Source organism: Enoplosus armatus, chromosome 21 (assembly GCF_043641665.1).
Source record: "Enoplosus armatus isolate fEnoArm2 chromosome 21, fEnoArm2.hap1, whole genome shotgun sequence".
Taxonomy (NCBI): Eukaryota; Metazoa; Chordata; class Actinopteri; order Centrarchiformes; family Enoplosidae; genus Enoplosus; species Enoplosus armatus.
Window position 1 is genome coordinate 17,850,561 of NC_092200.1, and position 27,732 is coordinate 17,878,292.

The 27,732-nt window shown below is 45.7% G+C and overlaps 1 protein-coding gene across 1 annotated transcript in view; it reads left to right on the top strand.

Annotated features, from left to right (window-relative positions):
* LOC139304315 (microtubule-associated protein 4) overlaps positions 1-27,732 on the top strand; it is a 67,958-nt gene that overhangs the window by 23,288 nt on the left and 16,938 nt on the right. The window contains exons 5-6 of the mRNA XM_070928236.1: positions 50-244; positions 5,744-7,168. Coding sequence (XP_070784337.1) covers positions 50-244; positions 5,744-7,168 — 1,620 coding nt within the window. The remainder of the gene's footprint in view (positions 1-49; positions 245-5,743; positions 7,169-27,732) is intronic.

Genomic DNA, 27,732 nt, shown 5'->3' on the forward strand with positions numbered 1-27,732 from the left:
CAGTAGCATCAGTGCAATGCATCTGTTTGTCTGCCTGTTTGATTGTCAGGTTTCTCCCAGCCTGGTGGGATGGGGGTGAACGTGGAGGTGGGGGCTGTGCCCCTCTCGGCAGAGAGGGTTCCAAGTATAGCGGAACCCCAGCATCCCACGCGCCCGGCGGGGTCAGACGCTCCGACCAAAGAGCCCCACAGCCCCATGCTGCCTGAACCCCAGGTTCCTCGCAGCCCTCTGGATCTGTCAGCAGGTAAGACATGCAGATGAACACCTCACACGCCACAGAAATGTGTGTCTAGGTGATGAGAAAACTTTGGCAGCGTTAACCTGCTCTTCTTCAACGAGGCTGTGCTTGAAACATCAAACTTTCACACCCGCGAGCTGCCCAAGGCAACTCAGCCAATTAGCTGGAGCAAATGGAGCATCTGTGATGAAGAGAGCCGTTCTCTATTTTTTTTTCTCTTGGTGGACTCTCTCAGCAGGGCCAACCAGTTTGACCTAAATAGTTTAAGTTTCTGATGTACCCCTATGTTCAGTCACATGCTAGAGACCAGCGTTGTGCCTAAGCTTCATCCCTGAAGTCACAGGAAACACTGCTATGCTTGGGTACTGCTTATAGTTGTCCCATGTTGCTTTTTAAAATTCATATACCAAAGTGTTAATTGCCAGATAAATACTGCTGATTGCTATTTAGACTTGTGTAATATCAACTTCTTCCATTGCATTGTTTGCACTTTACAATTCTTCAATAATGAGGTCATTTCTCACATTCTCACAGCAGGATTAACTCTGTATTGTAATTACTGTTTAGTGTAATATATCATATATGACTGTGCTGCACTGCCTGATTTGTTCCACAGAGGGGTGCAGTATACAGAGCAGCTGTCTGTCTTTGCTTTTTCTATAGCTTCCTCCTCACCCACTCCAGCCCCAACGTGGTTTAGTCATCCATGTCAAGGCCAATGCACATCTGATGCTGACATGTATAGGGTGTGCCATCATGCCATGGCTTCTAGTCCTATGCTGTGTGTGAGTGTGTGTGTGTGTGTGTGTGTCTGTGTGTACGTATCCTACAGAGAGAAGCTGTCTGTGTCTCTCACTGTCCACTCTCTCTTGGCCAGGCCCTCCCCCACCACAGCCTGCCCTTCGCCCCCCCATAGAAAGTAGAAATCCTAGAATAATGTGAAACAAATGCAAACCCTAATAACATGGACTGGTGCTCATTTTCAGCTATTTCTACTTGTCTGTCTTCTTAAAGGACAACAGTCTCAAGATATTCTGTTAAATTCTCAAATAAAAGCTGGTCCTCCAATGATGACCAAGTCTCAAACAAATATAGGCTGGTGTGCAGTAATGTCATGCTCACCATCATCTGTTGCTCGGAGTTTATCTTTTTAACAGAACTATTATGCAGTTTTTTTTGCTGTTAAACTGCTGTCAATGGACCTAAACACTTCTTGCCGATTTTTCAAATTAAAAGCCTACCCAGAAAGTGCCTGTTGAGCCGCTGGAAGTAGTGAATTAGGGGTGCACGGATCTAACGTTTCCTTATACTGATTCTGACACCTCAACTCAGAGTCTGCTAATCTGCCAATACAGACCACCATCCTGACACCAGAGTTCCTTCCAAATTTAGAACCTGTAAAGCTCACGGAACACGGAACACGGAACTCAATCAAATTGAATAATGACACCGAAAAAAAGAAACTGCACCTAATGTAGATCACTCACGTCATGGCAGATATCTGATGCACTTAAGGTCAGTATTGGAGCCAATACAGATCCAGTGTGTCCGATCGCTGCGTCCCTACTTTCAAGAGGAAACATTTGCACAGGAAGTGTTGAGTTTCATGGACGGTAACTAGCAAAAAACGGCTAAAGTGGTTTGTCTGATGGCCTCTGCAGCTAGAATATGAACCGCCAGAGACAAAAAAAGAGCAGGAATGTTTGAATCATTACAACAGAGCAGTGCTTCAGTTTATCAGCAACTAGCAGAGCCACTGCTTGACTCACTCTACAGCAGACGGAGGTGATTCATTCACAAACCTTTCAATGGATTTGTTACAGGCGATGAAGGCATAGAGACTACTATTGCTTGTGAACCCCTCACCGCCACTCTGGAAGTGATTGTAAGATTGTGTGCCTGTCTATGTGTGTGTCTCAGTGTGTGTGTGTGTGTGTGTGTGTGTTTCAACTACTAGGTAACACATGATGACTCAACAATGCAGCAACCACCAAACCCCCCTTTCCCTATTACAAGATACATCAATTTTTGAAAACCTAAAGGGACTCGTGTCATGAGTCTGAATGACGCCCTGACGTAGAGCAGAACAATAAACCAGATTCATTCATTTAACGTCCAACGTTAGGAATGACCCAATTGTATCTCAGCAGATAAATTGTCTGAATCCCCAGTAATTAAACTGAGAATAGCTACAACAACCAGTGACCAGTTCAACCAACAATACAGACCACAGCCCGGACCAGACTTTCAGGACAAACCAATCAGAAGTGAGCCAACATGAGGAAGGAAATGCCATGCACTGTTCTATTAAAAACAGTACTTGTTGTATTTACCTTTTATTACAGTACAGTACATGTGACAATTATTTGTGATAGATTTTAGGACATATGTTCCAGCCCTACCCTATCAGTCACTGGTTTAGGGCTCCACACGCTTAAAGGTGCCCTGTGAAATTTTCTTGTAAACAAACAAAAGTTTGCATTCACATGTTTACATTCAGTGTTTGTCACCAAAATGAACTGTATGTAACACTGAGGTGTTACCAACCCTTCTGTTTAAAATCTTTCAAATTGTTTACATCCATATTTATTCGCTAGCAGTCTTCTTCTTCAGTGCCTATGGTCTTCCGTTTATAGGCTCATAGCCATTACCACACTGCCCACTAGCACCACTGGTGGTCAAAAACTCCACAGGGTACCTTTTAAAGCGCCACTGCATTCTGAGAAAATACAGTGGCAAACCTTGAAAATACATTCTAGGTATCTAGATAATGCTGTCATTCACAGCAACGTAGAATAAGCACAGAGGCAGGATAAACTACTACTTCCTCACCATGATGACCATTAAGGGTAAGAACCACAGGGGTCAAACTGTATACCTCCATCGATTTCTAATCGTTAAATACATGGTGATTCTAGATTTACATAAGAGGAGTGCTGCAGAAAAAGGAAAAGAAATGAGGGAAGAACCTACTACATACTGGAGTGTCCACGGGAAAAAGATAAGGCAGAGTGGGGTACGATGTAGTGAGGAGATGGTACTTCAGCCTGTCATGACTCTATTGCTGTAAGTGGGAGTCAGCAGGTTGGGAACAAGCAGAATAATGACTTGGCAGTTGCCTGGAGGTGTGGGGGTTTGAATCCTTGAGCATCCTCGTATATACCAGCACTCTGGTTTAGGTAGTCTTTTGCTGTTGTTGTATGGCGGATGATAGAGCACTGCTTTTAAGCACAATTTTGATATGAATATTACTCCCTGAACTGTTTTCACCAGAGCTATTAATGGCATTTTTGGCAAAGTTCATCGAATCTGTATTTGAAAAGACAATATTCAGACAATTTATTTCTTATTCAGAGCTATTCAATTTTGGATTCAAAATTAAATTACTTTTTACTAATTATTTAGTAAAAATTCAAATTCAAATAGAGCGCTCCAGGAATGAGTCCTAAAACCCGGAAATTAGTCAGCATTTTTACACTTCCTGTTCGATCGTCTGGAAGTCAATGTTTTTTTTTTTTTTTTATGGGTTTTTGGTCAGATGCCTGAAATAAGGTCACATTTTGTTCTACGACATAAAATACGTCAGCAGATACCCCCCCACTCTTGAATTTGGAAGCTTTTTTTTGTCTTAGAAAAGGCGGTTGCTAACAAGAGGCTAAATGCGACTACAGAGGTTGTCGGGGACATTAAACGTCTCCAGTCATCTACTCACTAGTCCGCCTTTACAGCCTCGTTGTGTTTATCTGTCTATATATCTCTATCTATATATATTCTCTTAAAAGTCCTTCAAAAATCATCAAAGTGGCGTTCATTAGTGGAGATTATCTCGCTGAACAAAACGTGTAAGTATCGTTAACTTTTTGTTTTGCCACAGAGCTTATTTTCTGCAATAATCCCAAATCCCATGGAGGAATGCCATTGGCTTTTTGTCAGTTGGTTGCATGTGCGGCTGTGTGATAGGGCAGGGGTTTCTATTTGATTGCGTTGCTGTGTGGTACGTTTAATGTACGTAGTTTGAGCCTATGTTACAATATGTTCTCGTGTTTGTCTATATTTTGTCTAAAGCACATTGAGAATTTGCTATGTGAATAAAATTGCTATTGCCATATGAGAATATAATTATTAGCCACATTGCATGCCGCTCTTTTGTATTTTATAATTGTATTACCTTTGGAACTATAAAGTAACTACAGTGTATGCATATACAGTGAGATGGCTTTGATGCTCCCCCAGACTAATGAGCTTGCACGACACAACATTTAAGTCATTCTGATCCATTTGACTGATGTCTCTTTCTGCCTCTCCCAATTATTGCACACACAGTATAGAAAGCAGAGTTCTGGCATGGGTTTGTTAATATGAAACATGGCACTCCAGAGAGCAATTGTACTGTATGGGGCCTGACAGCTGCTCCACTTTAGCTCTTCTTCTGTGTGTGTGTGTGTGTGTTTGTGTGTGTATGTGTAACTGAACTAGAAACAAACTTTGGCCAAAGCAGAAGAACAACCCTGTCTCAGTGGGCAACCCCCCCCCCTCTTCGTCTACCTGAGCTTTATTATACAATGTCCCGAGAGCAGGCTGTTTTAGGTATACCACGGTTGTCTGTAATTGACCTCCTTTCTGTGGGACCATTAAGCAGTGTTTTTGTTTCGTGTACGTCTCTGTGTGGAACGCTGTATATATGTACCACGTGACCTCATTTTGTGTCTGCACACAAACACACACACACACACACACACCTGACTCTTGCTCCCTGTTTTGATTTCAAACAGAGCTCTTTTTGCTGCCCAATCGTTTCAGTGTGAGCGTACACTCTGTACAAGCCCCCGAGGCTGCAGTGAGTCAGCCACCCAAAAGTACCACTTCTCTATATCATTTAATTCAATACTCTTCAGCATGTTTGTGTGAGTGTGTGTGTGTGTGTGTGTGTGTGTGTGTGTGTGTGTGTGTGTGTGTGTGTGTTTGACTGTCATTCCGCCAAGCACTCTCTCAGCATTGACACAGAGGGAAGACTTGAAATCCAGTTTGGGGTGGATTTTTATTTGGTTATGTTTTAAGATCAACAAAACACACAGATTTGCTTGTTTGACTAAAGATAAATGAAAGAGAAAAAGCACTCCAACGGTTCATATCCACGAAGGATGTAGTGACTAAAGCTCAGCTTTCTGGAACAACATGCACCCCATCTGGCCTTGAATTGAATTCCGCCAGATGCTTCTATGCTGTGTTTGATCCATTTTGTCAACTTTTCAGCCTTACCACCATCCCATCATTATCCCAAATAATAAATAGCTATACTAGCTACTATGATTTAAAGCTCTCTTTTTGCAGTAAACGTGTGTACTTTGAGTGTTATGATCTTCGTTATATTGTTTTTCGGCTAAAAATGTTTTCATTCGGAAGTTTCTCAGTTATTTTCTATTTGAGTTAGACTAAGGGAACCAATTCATATGCACATATCCATCTCCCCCAACTTTAAACTCTCCCCTCTTCATCCACAACAAGGTGCCTTAAGTGACTGCTGGCCAGACGAGGCTGGCTGCCTGCCGACAGACCTCCCTTTCACCCCCAGTGTTTCCACTGTGATCAGTCGCCATGCAGGCCATCTCGCGGTCAGCCCTGACGACGGTTGGCCTAGCCGAGAGAGCACCGCCTATACTGGAGGCGATGAAAGGGAGGGAGATGGATCAGACCGAAAACAGAAGAAGAAGAAGAAAAGACGACAGAAAGATGAGGTATCATATGAACACCTCGAGGTGCAAGCCCAGGGAGAAAACACTCCTTCAACAGAGGAGTTCTACCACAGGATTGGCCCAAGGCGGGATAGAGGAGACTGTGGCTGGGAGGAGCAGCTTGGAAAGAGTGGAGGCCGGGGGAAGAGGGGGAAGAGCAGGAAGAAGCTTCCAGAGGAGTGGGGAGTGATGCCGGAACCGTTTGTCCCTGCGTCCTCAGCGACCTCTCAAATAACAGAGGAGGTGATGACAGATCTACGTGGTTCTGTTCAGGCAGACCTGGAGGCCTCTTTCGCAGACATCGACACCAGCCAGAGCCCCTGGAAAAAGGAGGTTTACCCAGAAGAAGGTCTGGTCCCTTCCCCCTTGTCCGAGGACCTATTCTCCCCAACAGCTCCTTCCATTAACCCACTGGCCCTGAACAGCGAGCTGAAAGCCACAGCTGCTTCATTCACTATGCCCTCCACCACCAACAGTGCAACACTCGGCACCTTCCACACGGCTCCTCACCCTGTTGATCCATTTGACCTCCTGATGGATACCAAAAGCTTTGCTAACAGCAGCCAGCCCTTCTCACCACCTTTCTCTCCAGGAAATGAAGCAACAGGTGGTGATATCATTGACAGCGGTTCCCTCCAAGAATTTTGTGTGCAAGGCACGCCTGAGGGAGACACCTCAGCTTTCAGCCCTGCCTCCCAGCCAAGCCCAGGCCTTCCCTCAAAAAGTGAGGTGTTAGCCTCGGCCCCACCTCTCTCACCTTCAGATGCTTCATGGCTCCTGAATAACTCCCACATGACAAGCAACAGCGAGCTATTTGACTTCAGTGACATGAGCACTTCATGTCATTCTTTAACCTTAGGACTCTCCTTAGACAACCCTAGCCCAGCCCCTCTCCGCTCCCCCAAAACCACAGCGCAGGAATTCCAGCCCAAAGAGCACAAAGATGCCAAATCGGGCCAGAAACAACTCAAGAAGTCTCGTTCTCCATCTTCCTCTGTAAAGAGTCCCACCTCCCCAGGAAATAAGAAGTTCCCTCCACAAGCATCCCCAGTCATCAGCCCCTCTTCCTCTCCATCGGTCACCCCTCTGGGAGTCCAAGGATCTGGTCTTAACCCTGCAGCTAAGCCCTTCTTTCCCAGCTTTGCTGATCCTATGGAAGAACCAGCCATGGTCCCTCCAGTTACCCCCATCATCGAAGGTTGGTTGCAGTCAGCCCTGGACAAATTAGAAGTTAAATATAGAGTAACTAAAAAACAAAGACTGTCATGCATGATCTTTTCATCCAACTTGAGTCGTTCAGATATTTGAAACTGATTTCAAATCATTTGAATTTGGGCAGGATTGATTGCTTGGGTGTCTTTTACTCATTAAAGGTTAGATGGATAATTAGAACCATTTGCATTGTCCCTTGCATGGACAGAATTGTCTAAAAATGTGGCTGGGGCTTTTTGGCTTGTCCAATTTCGACTGTTTGTGAGTGACTAATGCATGTGCTCAAGTGTTGACCAACTGAGGCTGTGGATTGGCTTGACTTTAATCTATGAGTATCTTAATTTTCAATGATACACTGCATAATTAACAGTGTTGCTGTTGGCGTGTGGGCTACTACTAACCAATCACGGAGTCTTTCTCCTTCTCCGACACCACTAGGCATCTTCACCAAATCAAAACCAACCTTCTCGTTTTCTCTTCTGTCCAGGTGTATGTGTTAACACTGTAATCATGCTCAGTTTCCTTTGCATCCAGGGGTGAGGTGTCCAATTAACTCTGTTTTCACTGTTCTCACCAGCTGCCTGTTTCGTTACAACTTCTCCTAGAAAAGGTTGTTGAAGGCTCTGTCGGTGTCATGTTAACTCCCCTCGGTTGTTACGCATCAACGGTTCACATCCTGGTGTTTCTCCTGAGAGTATCACTTCTAAACAATATCAAATGGTAATTGTTGTTTTTGTTGATTTTACTTTCCATGTTCTGATGATTGCTGCCTTGGCCACGTCTCCACCATAGGTGAGTCCTATTTTAATTCCTCTTTAATTCCCTTTGTTGTGTTTTTTTCCATGCGTCGTTATTGAGACTAGTCACCGTTGTGAGACTTGTGTTTCCGACCCTTAACTATGGTCATGAGCGAAAGACTGGAATTGTGGCTGAAAGTAGTTTCCTTTGCTGAGTGGCTTTGCTCACCCTCAGAGGAAGAGTTAGGAGCTCAGACATCCGGAAGAATTTACATTATAAAGGAGCCGGTTAAGGGGCATAAGACAAGAATGCCTCCTTTACGCCCCCTTCATAGTTTTTCAATGTCATGTCAATTTGGGAGATGACTCGGGGGCAAACTCAAAACATGCTGGAGGGAGTAACTATCCCACCTGGCGTGGGAATGCCTTGTGATCCCCCAAGAGAAGCTGGAAGACTTGCTTCCTTGCTACCACTGTGACCAGACGTAGTTAAGCGGCGGAATGGATGAAGAGGAATGAATTGATGGATTGGTATAGTATTAACTTATGTAAATCAGACAGAGCTGTGAAATTCAACTAGGAAATAAACGATTTAGGAGAAGAGTTTTCAGCCGACTAGGAAACTTCCAATTCACATAGATAATCTCGAACATCTGAATAGGGTACTGTTTTCATGCACGTTGGGTTGGATTTTAACCTCTTCGCCATACACTGAGTGGTTGTCTTGTGTGAATGTTTATGTTTTGCTGATGTGTGTGTGTGTGTGTGACATGTGGGCCTCCATACATGTGTGTATTTGCTGTCAGTACATGTTTGTGTGCATGTGTCCAACCAATGATCCAACCGTTTAGTGCTGCCATACAAGCCTTGACAGTAAGTAAGCTTACCATGGTAAGCTGATTTGATGTCATATTTTGTATTATGTGTTTTTGGGTACACCTTTGTGTGCTTTTATAAATGTGTGTACATATGAGAGAGAAAGAGCAAGACAAAGTGCTGAACCCAGCTGGCTTCATCTTCCCCTGTGTAATGAGACCTTTTGTCAGTGTCCAGGGGTGGGTCTCTGTCACCAAGAGTGGTATTTAAGCCTTGCACAAATGATACGATGGCATGTGGAGCACAATAAAGAGCAAGAAGAGAGCTTTTCGAGGGTTACATACAGGGGAGTACAATACAGTGAGGAAGAGGGGGGTAGGCATACAGAAAAGAACTGATAAAAGAGTTTGAAACAAAATACTTTTGAGAGAAACAGTGGGATATATAAGAGGGGTGCAGGGAGAGAAAAATATGGTTTCTGTAACGAGAGAGAGAGAGAGAGAGAGAGGCAACATTTGAAGGGAGAAGAGAGGATGCTGTGGAAAACCTGGGGGATTGATGAAGGAATATGAAGAGGGTAAAAAGAATGCTGAGAGGGAATGGATGAGGATAATTTATAAACCCTTCTTGTGATGAATAAAAAAGAGAACCTAGATGGAGATGGAGAGCGATTAGGCAGGGAGATGTTTAAAACATTGAGGAAAAAGATAGAGGGAGGTTCAGAGAAGTGTTAAGCCTTGATAGAAAAATTGGAGAGCGAGACATTTGTGAACAAATGTGGACAAGGGCGTGACAAAGGGTTAGGGAATACAGTGTGGTGGTAGATCCTCTTTAGCAATAGAAAGAGCCAGCAAGCTACCAACTGAAGCGGATACATAATACTTCTAATTTCTCATTGTGTTTTTTTTTTAGAAATGGAAAAAAGATTTGTACAAATGTGGGACATTTTCAAATGTTTAGTATTCAACTTCAAAAAGTCGAACTAGTAGGGACCGGTGTTGCTTCAAAGTGTCTACCTTGTTACCTACCTGTGAGGCTATTAATAGACAACCTAGAGTACAACGTGTGAATCGAAGAGACATTTGTACAGTACGTGCCTGAACTGGGGTGAGCTAATGCCTTTTGACGGGCTATGGGGGAAGTGTTTGGAAATCGCCTTGTTGGCGCCACTAAAAAAAGGCTAACCCAAAAGCTAACTGTAGGTCAGGAGTGTGAGTCGTCCTGGGTTGTTTTCTCAAAAAGGTGTACCATTTAGCCTTAGCAACAGATTCCCTACTGTATAAAGGAATGGTTCCAGGCCAGCAGTGTGGGGTGTGCTTAAGATTGAATACATTTTTATTATATTATATGTATAATATTATATTATACATTAGTATTGTAGTTTTGTGGCAAATGGTTTTCATAACTGTTTGTGGGCACAAAGCATGTTCGACCAATATATGAGGCATCGTTGAGTCCATCGCCGGTTGTGATTTTTGTCATTTTATTTTGTTATTAAATGGTCTGCCTCCTCGAGACTCCAACTAGGTAAATAATAAACCTGTAAAGCGCAAATCAAAGCGTGCACGGACAGGAACTGGCAGTCGGAGTCGGGCCAAATCATGCACGTTCCTGTTGCACTGATTTCTGGGGGGGGGGGGGGATATATTTTCTGTCCATGTGGAGGGAGCCTACGTTCATGTCCCCCATCACCACAGTTCTTTTCATACAGTACGTCATTGCTCTTCTTTTATCTATCTGTCTAATCTATTAAAATCTATTACATTATCCCCATTTGTGATAAGAGGCCCCTTTTCCAGAAGTTTAATTACTCCAAACGTGCGCAAAACATGACTTGAAAGGTTCGCTTTGCTGGGACTGAATACCATATATCTATATAGACTTCACCCATACAATTAATCTCTTTTGTGCTCTTCTAAAACTTTTCCTCTCTGAAAAGAAGGTGACCTGATTTCCAGTTTAGCCGAGCAACTTTATGTTCTGAGCCTTGCTTAGGCAGCAGGAAAGCAAACAAGTAGGTCCACAATGTACAGTGTGTTTTCAGCGTTCCTGCCAAGATGAATAAAATATATCAGCTTTGCAGGGTATGAGAACATTCTTATATCTATATATTTTACATATGGTATCATTAGTGCTGTAGCTTGGTTTCTAGGGATTTCGCTTTAAAGCCAATGTTACCTCTACAACATATAGCACACACATATTCAAACCTTTATCTGTTTTTAACCAGGCTCGTGGCTCGGTCAGTTACAGCACATTTAGCCGAAGCCAAGTCTGCATTCGACATGTGAGTCTTGTGTGTGAGAGCACTGAAGAGAGCGTGATATGCAGATTCAACTTCCGTTAAATAGGAATGAATTTCAAATAGACGCTTAGAGGAATGCATCTGAGGACAGAGGAGGCCTAGCCGTTCCCCAGGCGGGCAGACCTCAGACAGATGGAGAAGAGAGTGACGGAAAACAGACAAGTTCGGAGGCAGAGGAGTGTCCAGAAAAACACGCGACTGGCAAGAAAGCTGAGGGATAAACAGGAAGGACGTTGTTGTTGGATGTTTATGGTAGTTACGATTTATGGATCAGAATCAGAAACTGTTTATTGCCAAGTAACATACATTACAAGGAATTTGCCGTGGTCTGATGGTGCTATTGTTTCGATAACAAATAAGTAGAATATATAAAGGTAAAATAAGAATAAAAATAAAAATAAGATAAATAACAAACAGTGCAGTGACCAGAATAAAGTAAAGTGTCCAGATAAAGTGTCCAGTAGGGGGTGGGTGCGTTAATGTAACGCAGTGGGGACAGGGGTGATGTACATTAATATAACGTATAACTTGTGTTTGTGTTCTGGGGGGGGGGGGTCAGTGTGAGTTCGTCAGGTTGACTGCAGAGGGGAAGAAACTGTTTTTGTGGCGGGAGGTTTTGGTCCTGATGGACCGCAGCCTCCTGCCAGAGGGGAGGGGGTCGAACAGATGGTGTCCGGGGTGGGAGGGGTCGGCAGCGATCTTCCCTGCTCTCCTCAGGGTCCTGGAGGAGTACAGGTCCTGAAGAGATGGGAGGTTGCAGCCGATCACCCTCTCTGCAGAGCGGATGATGCGCTGCAGTCTGCGTCTGTCCTTGGTGGAGGCAGCAGCGTACCAGACGGTGATGGAGGAGGTGAGGATGGACTCTATGATGGCGGCGTAGAAGTGAACCAGCATCGTTTGTGGCAGGTTAAACTTCCTCAGCTGCCTCAGGAAGTACATCCTCTGTCGGGCTTTCTTGATGAGGGAGCTGATGTTCAGCTCCCACCGGAGGTCCTGGCTGATGATGGAGCCCAGGAAACGGAAGGACTCCACAGTGTCCACTGGAGAGTCACACAGGGTGATGGGGGCGGGTGGGGCTGCGCTCTTCCTAAAGTCAACAACCATCTCCACTGTCTTTGAAGCGTTAAGCTCCAGGTTGTTGCTGTTGCACCAGGTCACCAGGTGGTCAATCTCCCACCTGTAGGCAGACTCATCCTCTCCAGAGATGAGTCCGATGAGGGTGGTGTCGTCCGCGAACTTCAGGAGCTTGACAGACTGGTGACTGGAGGTGCAGCTGTTGGTGTAGAGGGACAAGAGTAGAGGAGAAAGAACGCAGCCTTGAGGGGAGCCGGTGCTGATCGTCCGCGAGTCTGAGACGTGTTTCCCCAGCTTCACGTGCTGCTTCCTGCCAGACAGGAAATCTGTGATCCACCTGCAGGTGGGGTCAGACACGTTCAGCTGGGAGAGCTTGTCCTGAAGAAGAGCCGGGACGATCGTGTTGAAGGCAGAGCTGAAGTCCACAAACAGCATCCTGGCATAGGATCCTGCGGAGTCCAGGTGCTGGAGGATGAAGTGTAGAGCCAGGTTGACGGCGTTGCCTACAGACCTGTTGGCTCTGTAGGCGAACTGCAGGGGGTCCAGCAGAGGGTCGGTGATGGGCAGAGGGTCAGTGATGGATGCGCAGAGAGGCAGACGAGCATACAAACAGATTCAAATAGGTAGACATAAACTGAAGAGCTCTATAGGCAGATTAAAAAAAATGCATATGCAGATGCAGATGCATGCATATAGAAACAGTATAATATAGCAGGGTAGTAAACAGATGGATATATAGACAAAGCCCACATGTGCAGACATCCGTTCCCACAGACAGGGAACCACAACACATTGACACAAGACTTTGAGGGACACTCAGATTGTATTAGATATACCATGTTATGTCATTGTTAGCATTGAATCATGGTGTCATTTTTGTGTGCTTTAAATATGAGAGAGAAACACTAGGAAAAAGTCTGGATCAGTCAAGGATAGCTTGGTATTTACAGTACCTATTTGCTAGGCTATTAATAGAAGCACCTGAGGCCGGACAAATAAAAGAAAAAAACCCGAATAAAAGAGTAGGGGAACATAACAAATGCAGGTGCTTCATTACCGGAGCGCTTACTGACTAGCACGGAACAATAAAATGTGAACGCTATGGCCAGAGTTTCTCACCAGATCTCAGCCAAGTAGAACACCCATGGGAGATTTTTGAGCATCCTTTTAGATGGGCCTGTCCACCATCATCATCTAGAGACTGTCCTTACCAGAAAAATCACAGTGTTAGTCATAAGTTCAAATATTTAAAGCGTCTCATGTGGTCATGGGAATAATAATTGATAATTCTCAGAACGGTAGTGTGACTTTGTTATATCACTGCAAAAAAGGGGGGGGGGGTCGTAATCCTAACCAAGTTCAATTAGGCAACTCACGTGGGCTGGATGATTATGTGAAATGTAGAATGTGTACAGCGATGATATTTGGCGTCTAGGCTCCCACCTTGTCACTCCCCAATAGGGAAACACCCACAAGTTGAGCAGGGAGTGGAGAGTGACGATTACAACTTCACCCAGGGGGGACGTAGACTCAGAGCCTACAGACGGATGCTGGGGCGGAATTGGGCTTGGCAATGAAATAGTGAGCAGAGCTCGACAAACTCGGAACTGACTGCCGAGCTAGCTTGTAGGCTTCGCTTCATCAGTTTTAGTTGCCTAATTTTAACCAAATCTTCAACGTAAAGGCAACAGTTCACATTGCAGCTCCAATATGAGATGTCTCTAGCATTGTGCATAGCTTGCCCTTTATGCCTCGGCAGCTAGAAGAAATATGTGTGTGTGGAAAAAAGCTCTGATTGGAGGTAAAAACACACAACTTTAGACCATCCAGGAATGTAGAGAGTCTTTAGGTGATAATGAAGGTATTAACAGCGTCCTAATTTGTCACTTAAGTAACTAACTCCTTTAACCAGATTTGCTTTATTGTGAACTAGTTTAAACAACTGGATTATGGAGACTGTAGGATGTACCGCCTTCTAGATCAAATGTTGATTCAACTCAAAATGTTATTTTCAGGTTTCCAGTGGTAGATAGATAGAGATGGGAAGCGCCTTTGGGAAGGGGACAAGAGGAAGGAAAGAGAACAGGGAGGGGGGAGTTGCCATAGAGACTAAGGATCAGTTAATGTTGCCCGAGGAGCAGCAACAGATGCTGGAGTTAATGAGACACTACATTGACAATACACTTGCTGATGGTACAGGGTCTGTTTGACACAGACACACACAAAACGATGAATGGACATAAACAGTTCCAACTCCACTGCGCCATTATTTCATATCATTTCATCATCGTTTGAGACAAACTGAACAACCTCCAAAAACTTGAAGAGTAGTTCCTGAGCAGAGCGCGCCAAAAATGAGACAGAATCAAAGACCAGGATCATTTCGTAAGACACTGAAGAAGACTCGGAAGTATCAATTCATCTACCAACAAGAGCCTCAAAAGACCAGAAGGCATCTACAACAGCTGTTTTAATTTTACAGCACAATATTGTAAGTCAACTCCAAAAGTTCACACTTTGATCCGCGATAAAAACCAACCAAGAAAAACAACTATAGCTTAACAATGATATGCCCTTATACTGTCAAAAGGCACTGTGGACAGGTTTTTACATGTAATTGCAAAATTATTTTCAGAACTTGAAAGAAAAAGAAGATTCTGAAACATTTCAATTTGAAATCCTCAGCCTCCATATTCTCCAAGGTACCACGCTGGGAACCATTCTTTCCTGAATTTATATGATCTCGTTATTATCCCAAAAACACACAACACTGTTATGCAGATGACACCGACATTTACCTACAGGGCCCAATAACTAAACCAACAAACCCCCATTAACTGTCTTCAGGGCATCAAATCCTGGATGGCTCAGAACCTTCTCTAGCTTAATGAGTTAACAATTCCATATTATTTGGACCGGCATACTCATCTTGTCTCCTTTTGTCGAGTCACATGCAAATGCAAATTTGATTCGGATTTGATGATTCACAAACAAATGAATCAGGTGGTCAAATTGGATCCCTAGATCCAAGACTACATGCTATGGTGACAGGGCTCTCTCACCTCTAACCAAACCTGCTCAGATATTTTCTTCTGAAGCATTACGTCGTTTTATTTTGCTTTTCCTCGTAGTTTATTTTTCATCGTCCTTGTCCTTTGTTTGAATCGTCTCTACACAGTGAATCACTTTGAGTCAACTGACCTTAAGGCAGTTGGTAGTTCATGTCGCAGACGGTATTGTCATTTGTTGTTGCCATGACAATGATGCAGAAAGGATTGTTGATCGCTGAAGTCCATCTGTTCTTTTTTACAATGTAAGTCTGAAGAAACAAATTGGAACACAAGCAGGGTGAAAGCTCATGGAGCAGTATTTGTAGTAACGTTACAAAATGTAGAAACGGATAGAGCAGGTATGTGACTGTCTAGGTTTTGGGAAGTGATTGCTCTGCACAAACCTCAGTGGGAGGCAGTCAAACAGCAAAGCCTCCCCTTTCAGCATCTTAATTATGCAAAACAAGTAAACAAGACAGGGCGTGGTGCATTTCTGTACCAGCCTGTGCAACGTGGAGATATCCTAAACCAGCGGGCAGCTGAGGGACAGCGATGGAGAGGAGGAGGGAATATTTTTGCCATCAAAGAGCAGTCTGAGCTGAGTGCCAGACAAGCACACATTCTACATTCTACATTGAGATATGCAAAGTCCAATTTCCTGCCTTGTGTGTGTGTCAAATTATATTGAAATGTGTCAAGCGCCTTTCAGCGTTTACAGGTTGCTATAAAAATTGAAAGCTGTATTTTAAAAGGAGGAGGAGGAGGAGGAGGAGAGTGAAATAGATGGGGCAGAGACTGAGCCATCACTGGTATGAAAATAAGCAGCCTGGAAGAGAGCGAGCAGGATGGAGTGATGGTAAAGTGCCTGTTGCCGCAGTGTCGCCCCCCCCCCCCCCCCCCCCCCAACCTGTGTCTGGCTGTGACACAGGTTGAATCCAGACTGGCAATGGAATTGAAATGCCACCTGAGGCTTAATATAGAGCTGTCTTTGTTGCATTATCAGGGAACCGACTTTGTCCAGTAACACCAAACAGCAGGAACTGCGGGCTGGCAATAACCTTGTATCGCCCTTGGACACAAAACCCCATTCACTTTTGTTTCGTTTCACTTAATTGGGATATTAGCTCGCCAATTTGGGTGCAAAAATGCCACTTTTTATTCAATAACAAAAACCGCTGATGTCGTCCCCGTTTATAGCCACGCTAGCAACTTTGGTCTGGAGGGAATGCTGTTGTCTTCTTCACCAATCGCTCTCGCTTCTGGAAGGGAGCGTTGTCTCTCTGTCTGCATGTCTGTCTGTTTTTCTGCGTCCGCACGTATTTGTTCATCTTCTTTTGCATTAGCCAAGTACAGATCTCCATGTTCATTCATCTCTCCATCATTAGGCTGCTTTCTTTCCCGGTGACTGCAATCAATGCAAAGACACCACTGACTTTGGAGGAAACTCTCTGACCTGTGTCAAGAGACAATGTCGGTTAGCCTCGCGGAATACCTTCCAATCAATAACCTTCCCCCCACGTCACACACACACACACACACACATGAACACGCTTCAGAGCATCATCCGCCCTCTCTCCATCAGCCCCTGGTTCTTCAGACAGTTCCCCCACCATCACCACCAAAAACCCTGCTAACCGTTTTCCCCCAACCCCCCACGTGGCTGGAGCTGGCACACTGATGAGGAGCCAGTTGCCATAGCAACAGGAGGGGAGTTGCTTTGGCGACTAATGGGAAGAGGGGCTAGGAAACAATGGATGTTTAGCGAGGATGGGGGTGTTGTGACGGGCTGCGAAGGAGATGCAATTGAGCTATATATAGACTAAAGACTGTCTGTCACGTTCCATCATCCATTTCTCCAGCACCCCCCTGCTGAGATTACCCTCCTCTCTCTCCAAACCTGTGATCATCACTCCTTCTCTGTATTACCGCCTTTGAGAGGTGAATTAGCATACAGAGGAGAAAAAAAAAAGGCCTGTCTGTATTCAGGCCACAGCAAAGGAATTTTCTGTATTTTTAGACGACTTGCAGTCTGGCAGTTTCAGATTTACCACAGCCCCCGAACAGCGGCATTGGTAATGTATAGCACAACCTCATTACACATCGAAGAAGGCTGGAACGTGTAAGAAACCGGAGACAACAGAGCTGGGCCACATCAACGCCAAAGACAGGGATTGTCATAGAAACACTTTCTCGATAAAGCAAAAATTAGAAACAACACGTGAAGCTATTTTGAACCAATATTAGAAGTCTTTAAGCGGCCTTCAAACACATCACGTGCTATTGTTTTGGTATCAAAAGTCAGACAGAAGACAGGAGAGTTGAGCACTCCGTCAGGGAAACCTCCTCACAGAAAACAACCACCGAACAGCTGCGCCAAGACGTCGTTGGTGTGCCGACGCCTTAGCTACTTAAACCCTTGTCTGGCCAGTCCCCAACGGGGCTCAGCCATGTCAACTGTGGCGTGAAGCAGATTCTGAAATCAATCAATAGTGCCATTGACCGACAAAAAACCCGGTCTGAAAGACAAGACAAGAGACGAATACGGAATGCGTAAGAAGAAAACTTCGGTGGTTTGTTGTGGACAGTACAGCTGTTTCCTGTCGCTGTTACCCTAAAGAGAGGGCAATCAAAGGTAGAATGTCGCCCTTTGATTGGCCACAGACTTCGTCTTGTCTGTATGCCCTCCTAGGGGCCTGCACAGGTTATTAGACACAACGCTTCTGTCACCCAGTGGGAATATCTAACACTTTGTCTTGTCTGTCTGTGTGTGTGTGTGTGTGTGTGTGTGTGTGTGTGTGTGTGTGTGTTCCCGCGGGACTCTGGTGTCAGTCTTGTACTTCAAGAGGCAAGCTGACAGGGAGAGAAGACATTTGGGGGGGTAAAAAAACAAAAAAACGACAGATGTGACACACAGCAGCAGTAAACTGGCCTTGAGCATGTCTACCCACCTGCCAGCAGGTCTACCTAACTACCTGTCTGTTCACACCTGCCTGTCTGTCTGTCTGTCTGTGCAGGTGTGATGTCTGTGTGAGGGCTGACTGGGGAACTGTGACTTGCGCAGTGATTAAGGTGGTAGACATTTGATTTGGCGATGATTGCGTGATGCAAGTGCTGTCTGTGCAGCAACACTGTTGTAGCTCACGCCTCCCTGCCATAGATGAACTGATTTAAAAAAAATAATAAAAAATTCCGTAACAACAAGCAGCGTTCAAAATGCAAAGTGTTAGTGCGGTCGCGCGTTTCCTCAAACAAGACCGTTAATCCTTGCTGAGCCGGCAAGATTTTGCGGGGGAATCTGACCTGGGGACAGGCATTAAGGATAACTATATAGAAATAGCCAATCTTCTCTCTGATGGTCTCGTTTGCTTTTGTAGGTCGTGTAGAGGCATCGGTATTAAATTGAGATCATTTGAGACGGTTAAAAAAACGACATGTAGCTGCTTTAACACTCCCATGATAATTGTTTTTGCTTTTTTGCCCGCGCACCTGACAGAATCATGGGATGTGCATGCACTACTTTGTGGCCACATGTCGTCCGCCAAAATGCTTGGCCTGGTCAAACAGGCACCACATAGGAAACAGCCCAAAACATAACTGTTGCAACCCCCCCCCCCCACCCCCCCCCCAAAAAAAAAAACGCGCTCCACTGCATGATTGTTAGTGACACGCACCATGCTGCGCGTCTCCTCACACTTCCTTGAAGTCGAGCTCATGGTGGGTCGCCAAAATACCAAACCTGCACGCACCGCGATGTAAATGCCACTTCCCCCCAAGCAATGGCCTGCCATTCACTGTGTGATGCCATAACATCAACAACAACAACAACAACAACAACAACAACAAAAGAGCTCTCATTGATGTTGTGCATTCATGAACATGGTAAATCAGATGGAAAGCTTTCAGAAGAATGGGGCGTTATTCCTCTATTGACAGTATATACAGTGTAGCTATGAGAGAGCAGGGTTCTTTTGTTGTTTGTGTTTGTTTGTTTTTTGATGGTTCATACTGTAATTTTGCTCCGTTGGTCTATTCTATATTGCATGTCTCAGGTTTCTTCCTTTTTTTCTCTGTTGAAAAAGGGTCTTTTGGGGGGAGGTTTTCCTTTGTGAAAATGTGTGATTTGTGATATCAGGCTATACGAATAAAACTGACTGTCAACTACTGTATGGAGTAAACATTTCGAAAGAAGAAGACGGATTCAGTCATAGGTGGGTCGATGCATGTGTGCCCAGCAGTTCTCAGGTCCGAGACTAGACACAAAAAACCATTTTGTGTATCGTAGTTCCTTTAAATATCCATCCATTTGTTTTGGGCTGACGGAGAGAGGTTCTCTCCTTTTCCTTGATGTGTTATTAAAATGTTTACTTTTGCTTTCAAGTGGCTCCCCGCCTTTCCTTTTTCCAATGCCATCTTTTTTTTTCTCCCCAGTGCAATGAAAACAAAGCTCTTCGTGATGTTTCCGGTAAATGCTGGGTATTAAGAGCCATTTGCAGTTGTGATTTTGTTTTATTAAACCATAAAGACTCAAAGTGAACAGCATTGTTTGTAAGCACCACTTCAAGTTGAACCTTCAGAGTTGGGAAATAGTATTTGCGAAGTGAGGGCGATATCGGCCAATCCTCAGGTTTTACCGTTACTGTGATGGTAGGATTATGGAAGGTGACGGTTAGGGTTATGCTAAAGGTTGGACTTGTGTATGACTTTAGGTTTAATGGCCCTCAAAGGACACCTGCATGTGCATGTGCATGAGAACTTTGTCCGAGTCTCTTGTTTGTTCGAGTAAAAAGCAAGATGTGCTGGACAAACCGGACCGAAGCGTTGCGCCCTTTCGCCCTGTGTCTTGTTCTGTTGTGTCCTGTGACGGCGTCGGGAGGCGACATGTGTACACAAACACACACCAAATCTCCACCGCCGTCATTCCAGGTCAGCTTTCCTGTTTGCCCTCACTTCCTCCGCCCTTTTTCTTCACTTCACCCCTCCTCGCCTACCTTCCTCACCTTCTTTCTCCTCACTCCTTTCGACGCTCTGACCTTTCCTCTTCTTTCCTGCCTCTCCATCCTTCACCTCCTTGTACTTGCTTCTGTCTCCCTCCTCATCTTGTCGCGCCCTTCTCTTCCCTTTTTGTGCTTTCCCTCCCCGTGATGCCCAACTGTCGTCCCTTTCTGCCCCCATCTGTCTGTATCCTCCTCACCCTCTGTTCCGCCGTCCCTCGCTCTGTCCCCGTTTGCCTGTCTGCCTGTTATAAATCATTGTTTTTCTGCCGACGCTCAGCGTTCAGTCCAAACCGCCAGTCACAGGAACGCCTGTAACCGCCGGCTGTTGTGACTGGTACTGGACACACAAACACACACACACACATATATACAAAGCTCAGCCCAGGCCAACATGCCCATCTCTCTCCCTCTTGCCCCCCCCCCCCCTTACTTTCCCATTACATACTGACCTTTCCCTAAAAAGCATGCGGGGCAGCCTCAGATGATCCTTCTACATGTAACAGTGCTATTGACAGTTTGCGTATATTGATCAAATGTTTGCAGCCATAAAATAATATATTGACACTATCTGATAGCTGGACATCAGTAATGCAATACATACATTCATTTCTAGTATATTTCTGTGTCACTCTGAGGTTTGTTAATCGCTTCTCTGGAGTTGACAAATTACAGCCAGGACCTTAAAGGCCGGTGGTATAATGGCTCACATGGTAAATTCATCATAATGTACATTTTTAGCACGTCGTCCTCACCACTTTATTGCTCTTGAGTTTCTCTTTTTAACAGAAACACTGCTTTCACTCACTGATTAATTTCTGTCACCTCTATTTTGCCATTTTATTGTTGTGTATTTACTGTCAACCAGTGTTCATTTTGCCTACGATGAAAAAATATTCACTCGTGACCTATTTTTCACGCCGAAAGCGAGACTAAAACTAAATAAAAAGCAACCTTAAGAGAGAAAAATGAGAACTATGAGGAAATGTATTGGATTGATAACTAGATGATAATGTGACGGACAGCAGTGGCCGACAGTAGGGTGGACCTCGGAACCTCTTTTGTACAATTTAAAGTTAAATGCATCAATCCGGTGCACTTTGAGAGCAAAATGAAGAGGCTAGGTCCATGAAGAACTCTGTGCTCTTGTAAACAATTTCATCAGAAACACATTGATGTATAGATATGAACTGAAAAAACTTTAGTCCACGCCCACCTGTTCAGGAACCAGTGAGGCCCAGATCTCAGAGGGCTACACCTATACTTTACAGTATGCAACTAGCGTTCTGTATCGTATAGGCTAGTGGGATAAGGGCACAGCAGGACATAGTCCATGTAGACCCTCGCTGGGTCCGTCCGGTAGCACATGCACAAACACACACCCACGCCACGAAAATGAAACAATGAGGAAGAGGAGACAATACGCACTGCACTGATCTCTACAGCTACGAAGAAAACTTGTTTTACTGTTTGAATTATTAAGACGGAGGAAACCTGAGTCCCAGACAGCCCCGGCCCAATTCAACCAACGCTTGTTACACTCGCAGTGACGCGCAGCAGCTCTCCTCCGCCTCACCAGTTAAATATCGGCAGGCGCACACACTGGGGAATGGGAGATGACACGCGGTTGGTTTAATTACGTTTAATTAAATTGGTTTGATTCGTGTTACACCCAAAACACACCTATGAGTGTTTGAGGGACTAAACACAACCCCTTCGCGCCTTGCGCTTACATTGTGCCCAGATTATGTGCCATGAGTTTGCATTAACACCCAACAGAATCAACAGCAAATTAAAACAGAAGCAGATCAGAAAACAAGGAGACGGCTTACTAAGATATGGTAGAATATACATCATTGAAGAACTAGGTAAGAAACGTACCTACTTTCTCTAATGTTGGCCTATTTCCAAAAGGCCCTGGTCTGCAGTTTTTGCAGGGTTTCAGCTGTAGTTTCCTGAACACAAACTACAGCAACAACTCCGATTGTGTTGCAACAGTAAATCATCACTCAGTGACTCAGCGCATCCATTAACCCTCACAATCTGTCCGACTCTCCTGAAGTAACTTTTTCACGTGGCTGTAACACAGTCAGTTCCCCTCAGACTGTGTTGCATCACCACAGCTCGAGCAAAAGTTTGCCAGTTTCATGTCATTTCATTGGAAATTGCAGTTTGAGCGCGATTCACAAAGACAGAATAGCAGATATTGAGTCGAAAGTGTTCCTGTGCAAGACGCCAAGCTCCCGTTAAAAGCCTACGGGCTTGACTCAGCGCGTTCATCTGAGTTAGCCTGAACCGCGCTGAACCGCATTTGTGTCAGCATGTCCGTCTTTCCATGAATGTTTCTTACATGCTACGTGGCAGCACACTGTGTCTGTGAGAACTTTTGTTTGTTTTTGTGTATTTTGCGTAGCCCCTGTGTTTGATTATCCAAGTGTGTGTGTGTGTGTGTGTATGAGCGTGGTAGGAGTATGGGGGGGTTAATGGAGTGTGATTCTCCACATGTGACCAGATGCAGTCTGACAGACAACAAGGGTTGCGGTCGAATAGTCCTTTTTTGCTTAGGAAGGTTTTTAATTCGGAGAAATGACCCGGAAGTATCTTAAGCGGCAGCCTTGATAAGAGCTGGTCGAATTCTCTAGATGCTAAGGAAAGGTGCTTCAGTGCTCCCTTTCTCATCTCCTTCAGCATAGGGTACGCTCCTGTGATCAGTCCCTCTCTCTTTCTTGCCACACATGTTCTTGAGGAGGTTTTTACAAAGCACTCCCAGAGAGACCATCGACTAGACCCCAGCCTTCTTATGTTTTACAGTAAGCGCAGCATTGGGCCAGACAAATGAGAGGAGCTAATAAAGTACAGAGAAGGTGTGTGACGCAAAAGTGAAAAGGTGTAGTAACAGATCTGATATAGAGATGAATTCATTGCATTGCTGGAGAGCACGCAGGCATGGATGTATGTAGAGTGTGCATGGTTTGAAAAGGTCAGAGTGCCTCAGCCCTCACGATGTCGTACTCGGGAGGGGAAGACAGAGCTGTATGTCTGTATGCGTATGTTGTGCTTTTAACCATGAGACAGACGAAGAGAAAGAAAGAAAGGGGTCGAGGGGAGACAAACATGGGGTTAAAGAGAACACTGGAGGGGAGGGGGTTTACTCACTCCACCACAGTGAGTGGGATGTGGAAACCGGCAGCAGCCAATTGGCAGCCACAACTGGGTCACATGACGACACTAACAATCAGTGAGTGAACCAAAGAGAGAGAGAGAGAGAGAGAAAGAAGGAGGGAACTGGGGGGAGAGAGCTGCACATCGAGTTCAGCCTCAGTATGTGTTTGAGTTCAGAGCGGAGGCACAGCACGAGAGACTCCACACACAAAGTGCAGCGCGCACCTGAGTGACCGGACAAAAAGGAACAACAGCCACAAGACAATAAAGGAACAAGGGAGAGAAGGGAAGAGAAGTGGTGAAGATTACCTTCAGACACGCAAGACCGAGACAAAGACAGACGGCGGAAGAAAGAAAGCACGAGAAAGGAGAGACAGCATGTCTTCTCTCTCCGATCAGCAGCCTGGCTCTCCTTACGCAAAGTGCAGCGAGCTGTGTAAGGTGCCATCCCTGTCGCCCGCCGTGCCGGCTCAGAGCTGGGATTGGCAGCACCCCTCAGACATGGACATGGGCACCCAGAGGGGTCTGGCGGTAGGTGGCGGGGCTCTGGTGCCAACTGGACTCACAGATGAAGACAAGCTGTGCTTCTTCGAGCAGCCGGGCAGGGGCAGCATGGATGCAGAGCTGAAGGTGCCAGGCAGGGTTGGGGGCATTTCCGGAAGCACCTCGCTGGGTAACGCATCACTGGGCAGCACAGGGGAAAGCCCAGACAGCCCTCTGTCCTCCTCCCCATCTCCCTCCCCAGCTTCCCCAGGCAGACTACCCTCTGCCCTGGGATGTGGGGGCACCAGCAGGGTCTCCCTGCCACCAGTTCCTGGATCTCCAGCCAGCCATATGGAGCTGTCATTACCCGCTAGTGCAATGCCTCCATACTCATTGGGAGCCTCACTGATGGAGGCATCTTCAGTAGATGGAGACTCTCCATCTGAACCATGGAACAACTCCAGTTTTGCTGAATCCAGCCCAAAGGTCGCCATGCCCCAAGTGGCCCCTAACTACTGCGTCATTGGAGTTAATGACAACCACTTTGAGAGGGGCGACAAGGTTGTGGCTGGAGCTGGGGCAGCCCTGGGGGTCCGACAATTTTCCGAGGGCTCTTCGGGGGACAACAGCGAGGAGGAAGAGATTGAAGAAGAAGAGGAGTTGGAGCCCTGTTTTATGGGGCGTGCTCAGCAGCAGAGGAAGGCTATGCGCCGTGCAATGTCCGAATGTTCCCACTTGTTGGTACCAACCAGTCTAGAGCTGCCTGATAAATACCCAGGTGGAGATGGGGCAGGGCTGGACCAGCTGGCGTCACCTATGGGCGGTCCGCGTCGCTCACCACACTCCATGAAGCGCTCACTGACCGTCACAGAGGATCAGCCCCCGACTCTGCCGCTCACCCTCTCGGCAGCAGGCACAACACACATTGACCTGCGGCAAGCCCCACCTGAACCCCAACTCTGCCTCTCCCCATTCCCACCGCTGAACGACGGCAATGCTGGCTTTCCTCTGTTACCACTAGAGGACCCAGTGGAGGGCTTCAAGGCAGAGAAGGAACCAGGTGGCATTGTGCTTCCTGATCCTCCTAGCCCCAAGGGGTTCAGCAGCATGGACACCAGCTTTGCCCTGTCTGTAGGCTCGGACACTGAAGGGGAAACTGATAGTAAATCTGACATGGCTAAAGATGCTGAGTTTGACGGCAATGAAGTGGATACTAAACGTAACACTAGTGCAGATGTAGACTTTGGTGATGGCAACAAACTGACAGTGGCAGGGGACATTGATGGTGACCTTCCCAGTGGTGGCTATACCAACCTTGGGTTGAACTCCAGCACTAACCCCTTCATCACAGTGGATGGTAGGTGGAGGTCACGTTTGCAGTCACCCCCTTTTAACTTTACTCGTTCACCAGTACATCAAAGTTGACTGCTAAACACGTTGATTTGGAGTTTGTGGGTAAACCTTTTACTGCCCACAGTCCTGTTTGCAGGACGTTAGCACTATGTATAACTTCCACAGACTGGGATCATTTTGAAAAAGAAAAATAATCCAGGTAGAATGTACGGCAGAGTACACAACTAAAATCTTACAAAATGTGGTGGCACCCTACTTTAAAAGTGGTGTGGCGGTCCAACAATGTAATTGATCCTTGACAACCTAGAAAAGGGGTTTAGTGCTGAAGAGTTAAAGTGGGTGCAGCATGCCGGCAATCAATACTACCCTTATCATTTAGGGCTAACTGTATAATGATGACAAGATTATAAAGATCTTATTTTGTCCTCTCCAGTTGCGTAGATGCGTGGGTGATCGTGGGTGTATTGGTCTATTTTCTGTTTTCTGGTTTTTCGGTTTTCTGGTTTTAGCTCGCGGATTGGCTCGGGGTTAGAAATAGCCATAGAGGGCAGCCTGAAAGGAGGAGTGTCAGGCAGAGAGTGAAAGAGAGAATGAAAAGCTGAGAGAAGTCGGCAGCGACAGAGCAGCCCCCCCCTACTTGACATTCCGTGATGGTAGTATCCGTCTCTGTGTTGGTCAGACACAAGCTTGCCCCGTTTCAGATACAGATCTGCCACAAAGCGTACGGAGTGTGTGATTAGATTCATTTAATAGTGTGTTAATACCGGGACAACAGGGATATTGGCTTAGTTTTTTTTTTTTGGCGTTTGTGGACACAGGTGGCTGTCTTCACATGCAGACTGAGTGCGCCTCTCTTTCATGTTCACGCATGAAAATGTCTGCCGGTGAGCTTGCAGCTTGAGGTGGTATAGTAGCTGACTCTCCAGCTGACATTTCGATGCAGGGTCAGGACAACGCTGCTCGTTACAGCTGAGGCAGGCTCTTGTCTTCATTCGGCCTCATTTTCTCTCCCACCCCATGCTGCCTTCATTTTCTGTCAGCCCACAATGCCGTCTCTCTCCGGCTCTTTCTTCTGTCTCCCTGTTGCTCTTGAATGCTCATTAGGTTCTCGGTGAAGACAGGCAGAGCCAAGATGGCTGAAAGCTGGTCACGGCCACGGTCACATGATGACCGCCTCTGAGCCAAAACGGGGTCATTGCCTGGGAAGTGCGGCCCTGTACGGTGGTGGTCTCCGATGATGACCAGCTGTCTTTCATTTTAGTCTCTGTCTCACACTTCTCCTCTTTTCTGTTCGTCTCTTTGTGTCTTTCTTTTCCTCCTCGCCGGCAGGCTGTGGTTGCTTTTGCCGCCCACCACAAAGCCGAGTGTGGCAGAGGCTGCCAGTCTGGCCACTGGAGCTTCTGCCCCCCCGAAGTCTAAACAGGAGCATGGCAAAGTCATATAGCCTCTGGCTGTGTGTGTATTTACGCATCTGTTTGCTTTCTTACCAAGGTCATGGAAATATGTGTAGCTCCTGTTGTTTTGTGTAAAAACCTTTTATACCCACTGGATAAAGCTCAAAAATACGGTTTTCCTTGAAAGGAAGACCTTTTGTAGGTATGATGTTTTCCCCCAAACGGTGATATGGTGTATATGAGCTGCACATGTGCAACACCATAGCTTGGTCTGAGCCCGTCTCTCCAGAGGGGTTGTGGGAAATAAGGATAAGCAGATTTGAAACAGAGAAAAAGAAGAAGGAGGATTGGGTGGGGTAGAAAGGGAAAAAATGGGAAATAAAGAAAAAGGCATGGAGGGGGAGACGCAGATGAGTGTGTCAGGATGGGAAAACAGGAAGTATAGGATTTGGTTGAAGCTTTTTTTATTTTTGAATAGATGGGGAGGGCATAAAGTAATAGAGGGAATGAAGAACGGGGGAACAGTGAAATAGATAAAGTCATACCAAAAAAAGGCCAGACGTCAGTCCATCAGCTTGCATTTCAACAGACACAAACCGAATCCCACGCTAAACGTATGGCCCCGAGTCAGCGTGTAGATCCCTGTCATGTCAAATTGCTTTGGCCTCATAGTTTCCTGGTTTCGGGGAGACTTTCAGCCCACCTTCACTCTCAGAATCAAGCTGATGATCGTCACACACAGCGTTCCGTCGAGCACACTGAATTGAACGTCCTGCCGTTGGAAGTGGCTCTGGGACGTGGGCACGTGTTCGCTTTTCGCTAATGGTTGTCACGGTGCTGAGAGGCTAGACGCTGCATATTTGTTTGTCGGCTTGTGGGCATATTATTAGATTTCTGCGCGAATGTGTGTGTCAGCACAGTGTTTCCCACAGGCACTGTGCGAGACTGTGGACGTCGGACCTCTTCTGTACAATTCGAAGTGAAATGCATCAATCTGGTGCACTTTGAGGGCAGAATTAAGAGGCTAGGTCAACGAGCAATTTAATCAGAAACACATTGGTTGTATAGATATGAATTGTGTAGCGCTGAAAAAACTTATATAACGTTACATATGTTGTACATTGTTTTTCACAACAAGCAGCTGGATATGTCAGTCGAGATAAGCGAGGAGACAGTCTCAACATC